The sequence below is a fragment of the Rhinatrema bivittatum genome, chromosome 16 (genome assembly GCF_901001135.1).
Source record: "Rhinatrema bivittatum chromosome 16, aRhiBiv1.1, whole genome shotgun sequence".
Classification (NCBI taxonomy): Eukaryota; Metazoa; Chordata; class Amphibia; order Gymnophiona; family Rhinatrematidae; genus Rhinatrema; species Rhinatrema bivittatum.
The window spans coordinates 23,596,173-23,607,602 of NC_042630.1; the positions used below are offsets into that span (position 1 = coordinate 23,596,173).

An 11,430-nucleotide genomic window follows, 5' to 3' on the forward strand; every position below is an offset into this window, starting at 1 on the left:
ATATATATATGGTGAAGACTGAACAGGAGACTGAAAAGCAACCAAATGGCTTCCCCATTTATTAACTTTTGTAAGGAGAAAAATTCCCTTCCCTGCTAATTCCCTTTCCATTAGTCCTGCCACACCAGTCCAGTCCCAGCAGACGGTAGGAGCGCACATATGGGGAGACACAAAGCCCCTTTTCTCCGACCCAGCCCGACATGTCCTGCAGGCCTCACACTGCCACGTGATGCGAGAGGGGGCCCCCCCTCCACATTCCCAGCGCACAATCCGACTCAGCCATTTGGGGAAACTGCCTCCCCTCAAATCACTCCCAGCAGCGCTCGACAACGCAGCCAGAAGGTGCCCAGCCCCCGCTATCTCCACAGAGTCTCCCACAGAAGCCACCTCAGTTTTTTTTGTTTTCTTTTATTAAACTTTATGTGCAGGAAAAATCATTGCTGGCAGGAGACTACCCGGTTGGGGGGGGGGGGGGGGGAGAATGAGCCAGGAGGAGCAAGCAAACTTCCTCTCGGAAAGAATTAAAAAAAAAAAATAAATAAATAAAATTTTTTATTTTTTTTTTTTTTTGCTTCTCCCCCAGCGAAGCACAACCAAGTCAGGTCAGCGATCGCAAGTGGCTACTTGGGCTCACACTGCTGACCACAGCCAGAGGACTGGCCCAGGGTCTGATCCAGAATACAACGATAAACTGCTGCACCACACAGGATGCTGGAATTCATATTTAAATGAGAATTTTCTCCTCTATTTTGACATCAGGATGAACATCTGTGAACTGTTTATACAGTGATTTAATGTATTAAAGACTCTGCCATTATCCAGAAAAAAAAAATACTGATCCAATAAATCAGTTTAGAAAACACTTGATCAGATGGCGTCACTTTGGCCAGGTCAGAGGACATTCTCGGCAAGCTATGATATTTTATATTAAAACTACCACAAGAATTATTCAGATAACGATACGCGTGAGCTTTCCAGAACACAGTCTAGTCTTAGTTCACAGCTGAGAAAGGAAAAACTCTTCTCAGGTGGTCGCACATATCATCTTTGGATAGTTCTTACATTGGTCCAGCCTACGAGGACTCAGTTTTCTCCAGGGAACCACTAGCAGGGTAGAGCATCTGCTTGTTATCATACCCATCCCTTCACACCCCCATCCCCACAGCGCAGTCAGAGCGAGCGGAAACACTCAAGGAAGAACGAGAGGAAGGAGGAGAAACCCCCGTACCGGATTTTAACACATACGGCTCAGTGACTTCCTTCCCATTGATGTACGTCTCAGCTCCTTCAAAAGGCTCCAGTGTCACGACCACTGCACAGAAAACATAAAAGCAGCAATCACATGCCACGTGTCTTAAAGGGCCATTGGCTGCTCACTTGTTGCATCATTCACAGGGCAGAAATTTTTTTTTTTTAAATGAAAAAAAGTAACAACTTTTAACACACACTACATGAAATGTGATACCTGGAATATATTCTTCTCCGCTACAGTGCCTTCTCCATTGCAAGCACAGGACAGGAAAAATCAGATGTTAGTTAGAGCCCGAAATCCCAGGTCATCATCACCCAACATTACCACTAGCACTCTGGCAGCATTGCCTTGTGTGGCGTGCACGGCTGTGTTACCCAACAACCTTGATGTTAGTTCTACCTCCCTTAGGGCGCCAAATAGTATTAAAATTTCTGTGGTTGCAAGTTACTGATTGCCCTAAAGCTACATCCTGAGCATCACTAATCTAAACATAAGCCACCAAGCATTTGGCACAAGAACTATACCTGGTCTTACCCTTCAGGGATGTTGTTCCCTGCTTACAGCACTGGAAAGAGTCAGGAGAAGGCCCAGGAATAAGAGTTAAAACTTTTCTACCACTTATTCTTTCTGGGTTACCTCAAACACATTCACTTTTATCTTGCACCTCAGCTCTAATTCCCTTACTCTGTGGGACCTTAGATAAACCACTATTTTTTCTACGTCTCAGTTTATCCACTGAAGCTGACATTGCTTCCGACTCCCTTATTAGTTAGCAATATTTAGACGGCTGCCGGCTTGAGCCAGTCTCCTTTACCTTCTCCGCTCTGGATGACGCATGAGCGGAACAAGCAATGCTGTTCCTTGATGAACTGTCCACTCAGCTTTATGTCCACATCCACCCGGCCAACTCTGGAAATAGCAAAGAGAGTATCAACACAGAGAGAAGATGGCTCTTCTGAAGCAATGCCTGGAGCTCAGAGATGGGGAGGAAGCAGAAGGAAGTTCCAGTGGGGTCTTGGAGAGTCAACTCAGCCCAAGGGATCTGAATGCAAGTTTTTGCTCCAATAACTAGATATATCAGTCTGGACCATGGGTTTACTTGTGAGTGTCTGATTATCCTGCCTTGAAAGGTCAGTAGAAGGCCTCCCTAATCCTGACTCCATTTCCATGTTGGTCTCAAGCTCCACTGCTTACCTTTAACTAGTGTTTTCTGTGGACAGCCAGACAAGACACACATACTTGTAGGTAACATTTGATGGCACGGAAGATAGAAATAATAATAAAAAGTACAAGCAAGTGAAGCTCTGCTAATTCCAAGAGGAAGTGGAAGGATGTGTGTGTCTGGCTTGTCCTGCAGTTCATAAGAGAACACCAGTTGCAAGTAAAGTCACCTATCATTACAATCGTCCATTGTACCTGAAGACTGCAGGGTGGCCAATGTAACCCAGATATTTAGAAAGGGCTCCAGTCTATTCCATGCAACAGTAGCATGTTTAGTTTTTGGGTACTTGCCAGGTTCTTATGGCCTGGATTGGCCACTGTTGGAAACAGGATGCTGGGCTTGATGGACCCTTGGGTCTGACCCAGTATGGCATTTTCTTATGTTCTATAAACAGGTGAGCCCGACTTCAGTGCCGGGAAAAATCATGGAAACCATTCTAAAAGAACAAAATCACAGAACATAGACAGACATGATTTAATGGGACACAGCCAGCATGGATTTACCCAAGGGAAGTCTTGCCTCACAATCTCCTACATTTTTTTTTTTTTTTGAAGGAGTGAATGAACATCTGGACAAAGGTGAACCGGTAAATGTGGTATATTTGGATTTTCAGAAGGTGTTTGACAAAGTCCCTCATTAAAGGATTCTAAGAAAATTAAAAAGTCATGGGATAGGAGGCGATGTCCTTTTGTGGATTACAAACTGGTTATAAGACAGGAAACAGAGTAGGATTAAATGGTCTGGTTTCACAGTGGAAAAAGGTAAACAGTGGAGTGCCTCCGCTATCTGTGTATTAGGACCAGTGATTTTTAATATATTTAGAAATGATTTAGAAAGAGGCACTAAGAGTGTGGTGCTTACATTTGCAGATGACACAAAATTATGCAGAGTAGTTAAATTCCTAAGTAGATCGTGATAAATTGCGGGAGGATCTTGTGAGACTGGAAGATTGGGCATCCAAATGGCAGATGAAATCTAGGTTTGTGAGAAAGTTCTTGAAATTCCTGCTTGTTTGGGTGTAATGAATCTGAATCTTTGCAGCTTCCTGGGCATTCTGTGCCACATGTATTTCGGGTCTGCCACAAGAGAGCCACACGCCGTTCTCAGAAAACCATGCACACAGCCCTAAGGCCTGTCCGTTTGGGGGTTTTGTTTTTTTTTTTGCACAATAAGTGGCACCAAGACATCCACACTAGGAAAATGAAATTCCTCATTCTCCTGTGGATACCAAGCAGGTTCTTCACAAGCTTAATTGAGTCTACTGAGAACACCAGAGGCTCTGTCACGTACTAGCAGACCTAAACAAGCATGCAACGTCTGAAAATTAAAGATGCCAAGTGTTTTGCAATGGAGGCGACCATGGTAGCAATATCCACTCCTTTCTGGGAACATCCTTTCCCACTTCTGGAAATCTGCTGAAACCAGCCAGAGAAACCTGACAAAATCTGTCAGGGATGCAGCTGACCCAGAACTAGGGACTGCACATTATGGGGTGGTATTCTGTGCAGTCAGGCCCATCAGAGATTACAGTTATGGACCCTTTCAGCTATTGGAAGAGCCGGGATAAAGACATCTGTGGTGCTGGAGATTCTTCCTTGCATTCCCTCTGCAACACTGAAATAATACAGGGACTGAGAACAGAAATCCACCATACATCTCCTCAGGAGGGTACTCTTCCTTCTCTGGGCCCTCTCCACTGATCCTGGGAGTCTGTTAAGGCCCTCAAGGGAATCTCTTGAAAATATGTGCGCCGCTGTGCTTAGCCTTTGCCACTCTGGGCTCCAACTGAGGGCTACGATACTGGGGAAATAGCAGGGAGTTCCTAAAACTCAACCTTTGAAATAGTGGAGAGCCAGAAGGAATGATCCTTAACAGAAGAATCCTACACTGTGTTGCTGTCGCTGTCATGACCTAAGAGGAACTGCGGGATCCAAAACATGTAGGTCAAGGAACGGAGGAACAAATATCCCAGTATTGCAGCAGCCGTGATGACCAAAAGGCTAAGGCGGAGACAAAAAAAAAAAAAAACAAAACCCCAGCCCCTTAGGGCTATGTGAAGAGAACCAAACCCTCCAACACTGCAACAGCCACAGTGGCCACAAAAATCTGCAATATTCCTTCAGAGCTAAGGGATCGAGGGCCTTGTGAAATCTCTGAAGCTGAAAACTCCTTTCCCTCCTCCTCCTCCATGCTGGTCCACATCTTACTCTGGGCTCCATTCGAATCCAGGGCTATTAAAGATCAGAGACAGTTCCTGCAACTTACAAAGGGCTGGCAGACTTTGGCAGTTTCCCGTGAAATGGTTGGCCCAGGGTCAGCAAGAAGCATTCAGTCTGGAATGAGCCGCCCCCTACTGTAGCAGCAGCCGCTGTGGATGTGAGAACCACTGTGGAATCAGAAAATGTGCCTCTCTCTGGACTCGGGTAACCGGGGTGGATTTAGGAACCAATATGGTATTTAGGATGCACCTCCTTGGGCTCAGGGAAGGAGGGCTGTACCCCCCAATCGATGCTCCACTGGAATAAGACGCACCCCGGAGCCCCCCTCTGATAGGAAAGTGTAGTCTGAATGCGACCTCAGCAAGCGCTCGCCCCACAGACGCATCCTGCAATGGCGGTCTTGAGCTTCGCAGTAATCCTGGCAAGGTCGACTACTTCTCTCAGCCTAGATACCGAGCAGAGCACGGTTCTGGTTCAGTGTTTTTGCCTCGGGCATCACGCTCGCCGCTGAATGATATGCGGGGTCCCCCATCAAATTAATAAAGGGACACCTCAGGCAGAACCAAAACAGCCGACCAACACCTGCCCATTTTTTACATGGATTTCAAAATGGTCGCCGGTGCTCCCAAGAGTTACCTGCAGTCTGCGGGGGGGGGGAAACCAAGCGGCACTGCCAGTCGCGGAAGCCCCTGCTGAAAGGCTGGGAAGAAGTACCCACACCGTCCCAAATCCTTCCAGCAACACTTGTAGCCCACCTTCAAAGGCTTTCCATTCCTCCATGCCATCGCTGCCCCTAGTCCAAAACGCCCAAACCTCGTACACACGCAGGCTTGATCTACTGCCCAAACCGAGGGCAGCCCCACTCTCTGGCCACTGAATAGCCAGTATTCCTCTGTGTGTGTGTGTGTGTTTTGTTTTAACTTTACTACTGCAGCCAGAAATAGGTACAAGACTTTAAAGAGGAAGCAGCAAACATATCCTGGGAGCAAGGAAGGCAGGAAGGAGAGGACGAGTGTGGAAACACTTTTTTTTTTTTAATCAGTCCTCCTGGAGAATACTGAAGGAGGAAGCACAAAGATGTGGACCCGAATTGACTCTGAATACTAAGAAGGAGGGATGGGGGGGGGGGGGAGGAACTAAGTACTCCCACCAGTAGTCCTCTAGTCTTCTGAGGGAGAAAGCCTGAAGCTGTCCTCTCAGGAGCTGCCAACCACACAGACATCCTCTTCAGTTTAGGGCCAGGCTCAACAGAGGGAGAATTTGTCTGTCACCTCAGGAGCGGTGCACCAGAATTTTTCTGTTCCCCGGACCTAACCAGGCCTTCGCTTCCAGCACACGAAGTTTGTCCATCGTCTGCTGGAGACGGAGAATACTGGCAGGCTGTGGTCAACAGAAGTCTATAAGGAGACATCAATGAGCCTGTTCTGTTTCCATCTACTAGCTGGCATGTAAAACCCACTTGTCCAGACTGTTCTGACTGAATGAAGAGGAAATATGAAGTCCAATCCAATCAAAACTAATGCATGGAGAACAGTTCGAAAATCATCGGCTTTTAGGAATGGCAGCAGTCCCCTAATCAAACAAAGTTCGTAAAATGAGGACTTCACCACAGTCAGAGAGAAATTAGAGTCAATGATTACTCCTAAATTGCGCACTTGCTGACTGACTGGAACGACATGGTCACTGAATTTCAAACATGACGGAGCGCCACACAATGGAAATTTACTGAAAAGAGAATTTTAATTTTAGAAACATTTAACATCAGTTTATCTTTGTGGCTCACACAGGACCCCAAACAGCTCAAGAAAGTATTAAAAACTCATTTATTCACTAAAGCATTCCAGGAACATGATGCTGTTTCCTTCTCCAGCACATTTTTCTGATACTACTCAGTGCTAGGTTCTTGTTGAATTTGTGCCTCGGTGGTTTAGTATTTAGAACTCTGATACACGAAGCACAATTTCCTTCTCCAGCTTGGACATTTTGCCACACAGATAAATGTATGTAGTTTTTGTCTTGTTCATGTTCTGCTGTGCCCCACTCCTATCTGTTTTTGGAGGAGCAGGTTATAAAATGCTTTTATATAAAAATAGCCATCGATGGGCGCATAGTAAACAGAATGAAACAAACTTGATTGTTTCTGACCATGAAGTGGAATATTAAACAAAAAAACTGAATGTCACTGTCATATATTCTATAGTCTACAGATAGGAGCTAAATAAATATTGAACATAGCTGAAAGTACACCTGTAACCACAGTATTCCACACTAAGCAAACACTTCCAAACTGGACTTGCTGACTTCTCTTAGCTAGAAAAAGTAAACCATGTAAATATTGTATTTGAAATATCAAGTGAGGAGGGTTTCATGATCCAGAGTATCAAAAGTGGTGGAGGCATCAACAAAACCTAAAGTATGCTCAATGCCGCTACCAAAACCTCTAATTGTGTTGAAGGGGCTGGGTAATAAAGTTTCTGTGCTACGCAACTTTCTAAACCAAACTGAAGACAATCAATGACTGTGGGTTCTTCAACAAAATCTGTTAATTGGTTAAAAACTACAGATTGAATTATTCTGGTTAAAGAGAGAAGGGACGAAGTCTGCCTGTAATCGGAGAGAAAAGCAGACATGCAGACAGTGAGGTGAAGTCAGGATGAGGGGCAGACTTCTATGAACTCTTTAAGGTGGAGTCGTTTATCTAACTTAAGCAGGACTCGCAACTAAACCTATGATGCAAACTGACATGTTTTGTGCCATAGAAGAAAGGGAAGGAATAAAGGCCAAAGAGAAAGAATAAAAAGCAAAGGCAAGAATAAATGGATAAAAAGGAAAAAGAGAAATATAAAAAAGAGGAAGGGAAGAAGAGAGAGAAAATCAGATACAAGTATTTTTGCTCAGAGGTGAGTTAAATTAAAGTATTAGCATTACCTGGTGATGCCATCCTTAATGTGATACAACAAACATTCAGACATCAGGGGATCTTCATTCAAGTTCACTAAATGTGGTGTCTGCAAGCAGACCAAAAAAAAATATAAAAATGTATCAGAACTACATTCTGCTGAGGCAGGGAGCAAAGATTTCTAAACCACCAGTCTCAATTCTGCAGAGCTGCAAGAAGCAATGACACCTTGTAAAACATTCTTCTCTGAACAGCCCTCCTGCAATGCACCTGAACCTTCTGAGCACAACCACGTCCAAATCCGCGTTGAACAAGTCACACACACAGACACAGATATCTGACTGGCTTATGTTGTCTGTGATGCCATTTGTGATAGTACAGAGCTAAAGCAGACCAATCGTGCCTGTGTTTATTTCAGACATTGTTCTGAAACGAGCTGCTCCTGGGCCGGGTGCTGTCAGGCCTTGCCTCCTGAAATCCCCAGAGGGCTCTTGTAGCAGGGACCTGTATTGAACCTTATTCCAAGCCCAGTAACCCTGGCTTGGAGGTACTTGGATACTGAGAAGGGGTTGCTAGAAGCAGGAAAGTCTTCCATGGGCTCATAGGCTACCTAGCAACTTGACAGCTGCTCAGCCCCACACTCTGGAGTCTGGATCCTGACCCTGAGTTACCCAATTAACTTGCAAATTGCATGGGACTTATTACTTGACTTGGCTGTGTAAATCTTGCTGCTGCTAAGACGAACACCTGACCTAAGAGAACTGTCCTGGTCTCATGCACTGAGAAAGCCTACGTTTGCATCCAATAGTTGTCGTCTATGAATCTGTCATTAAGTAAGGGAAAAATTGGTCCTTAACTTCGTATTTTCTTTTCTTGAGTCCCACAGATCAGTCCAAATATGTAGATTATTTTCCCCTACCAGCAGATGGAGGCAGAGAACGAAAGCTTGAGTGCCCTACTCTGAACATAAGCCAGCGTGCCACTTGCATCCCCTCAGTAAATCAGTAACAAAGCTGAACTAAATAATCCTTAAACCCCCTTCGAGCAGGGGAGCCAAGGAACCTGAATTAAAACTTGATCACCCCATGAACCAAGGGATGCCAACAATAGTTAACACAACTGCATACAAACACTGACATTTTGAAAAATCCTAAAGCGGTCTGCAGCAAATAGAGGCCGGATACTGGACTGATCTGTGGGACTGGGGAAAAGAAAGTTAGCAGGTAAGGACCAAATTTTTCCTTCCTCATCACCCCCCCCCCCCAGAACAGTCCAGATGCATGGGGAGTATCCAAACCTCACCTACTATGGGCAGGACCCTGACAGACCCGCTCGCAGCACAATCGCCCCAAACTGCTCCAAGTGTAGTGCCTGAACATCCAGACGATAATGCTTGGCAAAAGTGTGCAATGAAGACCAAGTCGCCGCTCTACAAATTTCCTGGGTGGTGTTTTTTTTTTTACCTAATGACTATGCATCTGTACCCCAGACTGTAAAAAAATAAATAAAAAACATCTCATGTTGATGGTCTCTGAATCCAAATTCCTCTCTTGCCACCCCACATCCCCCTCCATCGAAGCAGAGAACGATTTGCAGTTGTATCAAAAGCATCAATGTTTATTGGTTAAGCGTAGTAATCCCATGCCTTCTGTTAAGGGTCACTCTCATGCTTATCAGTTCCCCAGACCGTAAAAGTCAGGGCTCTTGTTGGTTGCTGCAGAATCCAATTCCCTTTTACCTACTGCCTTTGAACCAGAGAACAATGTTGCAGTTGCATCAAAGGTATCAATCAAGGCTTATTGGTTAAGAGTAGTAACTGCTGCACCAGCAAGTTACCCCCGTGCACCCTTTTCATTCATTCCCGTCCTCTGGCATTTAGGGACCCACAGAGTTTATCCCATGCCCCTTTGAATTCTTTCAATGTTTTTGTCTTCACCATCTCCTCTGGAAAGGGCGTTCCAGGCCTCCACCACCCTCTCCGTTAAGAAATATTTCTTGACATTGGTTCCAAATTGGTCCCCCTGGAGTTTCATTTCATGACCCCTAGTTCTACTGATTTCTTTCCAACGGAAAAGGTTTGATGCTTGTGCATCATTGAAACTGTTCAGGTATCTGAAGGTCTGGATCCTATCTCCCCTGCACCTCCTCTCTTCCAGGGTATGCATGTTTAGCTCCTTCAGCCTTTTCTCAGGTCTTCCAACAGTGACTCCATGCCATTTTGGTCGCCCTTCTCTGGTCCGCCTCCATCCTGTCTCTATCCTTTTTGACATACGGGCCACAGAACCTGAACACCTCAGCAAGGACCTGTATAAGAGCATCATCACCTCCTTTTTTCTGCTGGTTATTCCTCTCTTTGCAGCCCAGCATTCTTCTGGCTTTAACTATCACCTTGTCACATTGCTTCACTGCCTTCATATCACCAGACACTATCACCCCAAGATCCCCTTCTTAGTCCGCGCATCCCAGACGCAGGACTCTGCACTTCTTGGCACTGAATCCCATCTGCCAAATCTTCAACCTCTCTTCAAAGCTCTCTTAAATCTCTTTTCATTCTCTCTACTCCTTCAGATGTGTCTACTCTGTTGCAGGTCTTAGTATCATCTGCAAATAGACCAACTTTACCCCTCTATCCCCCCCTTCTGCAAGGTCACTCACAAAGATATTGAACAGAACCGGTCCCAATACGATCCATATGGAGGTCCTGCACCTGGGCTGAAGCTTTCACGGTTAGAAGACTTTCACACCCATGTGCAGCTTGGACAGTCAAATGGGATTGGATCCTTAGTTTTCCTGGCCTAGGGCTGTCTGATGGCAACGTGTATTGATCATCTTGGATAGTACTTCTTGGTGCTTGAGATATATGCAACCTCTGCATTGTCTAGAGAGGGGTAGTCTCAGACCTTGCCTCCCGAAGTCACCAGAGGGCTCTTGTAAATTCATATTTATGCAAGGAAAGAGACCAGTATTGAATCGGAGGCCAGGCCCAGTATCCCTGCCCCCCTAGGCATGGAACTAAGTTTCTGACATTGAAAACGTGGTTGCTAGGAACAGAAAATTATTCCCGGCAGCTCTCTGAAGACTGCTTAGCCCCATGCTATGGAATCTGGATAATGACCTGAGTTACCCGACTTGCAAGTACATGTTCTGCCTTCAACTGACCGACTTGCCTGTGAATGCTTTGAACGGCATGGGACCTTTATAAACCCCTTCTACTGCCAAGATCGGCAGCTGAGCAGGCTCTGGACTTTACAGAACAGTTCTGGCCCCACACTCTGAGAAAGCACGAGTTTGCATCTGATACCCGTTTGTGAATTCTGTGTTTAAATACATCTGGCTTGGAATCTGTCAGGCAGAGGTGAACTGTTCATATTTTAAACCATTATAGATAAGTCAAATTTACAGTATTATGCACTGGATGTTGCTACTTGCCTGATGTGCTTGTAAAATGTTGCACAGTATACAGTAGGTGGTTATTCTTTAAAATATCTGTGATGCTCCCGTGACACTGAAAGAATCACCACTGTGCCATCCTTCCTTTTATCGCTGCTCAGTTCAGTTAATTTCTCTTAGCAGCAGGTCTAGAGAGGCCCATAAATCATCAATGCTCCTTTTCTACTGGTTTACCTGGTTCCTCAGCCGCTTACCTTTTTAGGGGAGAAGACGCCCACTGTCCCTCCGTCCTCCCTCACAGCCACGCCCATTTCGGCCAGCAGCGCCTCCCTAAAAATAAGAGTTCACAATTACAGGACATGGCATCTTGAGACGAGGGGGGAAAAAGGAGGAATGGAGAATATTGTATGAAAGCTGTGAATGTTAAAAATCTCAAACATTAAACTAA

At 45.3% G+C, this 11,430-nt stretch overlaps 1 protein-coding gene across 4 annotated transcripts in view; it reads right to left on the bottom strand.

Moving 5' to 3' along the window:
• Window positions 1-11,430, bottom strand: part of KIF1C (kinesin family member 1C) — a 104,092-nt gene that overhangs the window by 11,900 nt on the left and 80,762 nt on the right. For all 4 annotated transcript variants that reach the window (XM_029580780.1, XM_029580782.1, XM_029580781.1 and 1 more), the window contains 4 exons: window positions 11,237-11,312; window positions 7,622-7,701; window positions 2,067-2,161; window positions 1,229-1,312 (listed from right to left, as the gene is read on the bottom strand). In XM_029580780.1, coding sequence (XP_029436640.1) covers window positions 1,229-1,312; window positions 2,067-2,161; window positions 7,622-7,701; window positions 11,237-11,312 — 335 coding nt within the window. The remainder of the gene's footprint in view (window positions 1-1,228; window positions 1,313-2,066; window positions 2,162-7,621; window positions 7,702-11,236; window positions 11,313-11,430) is intronic.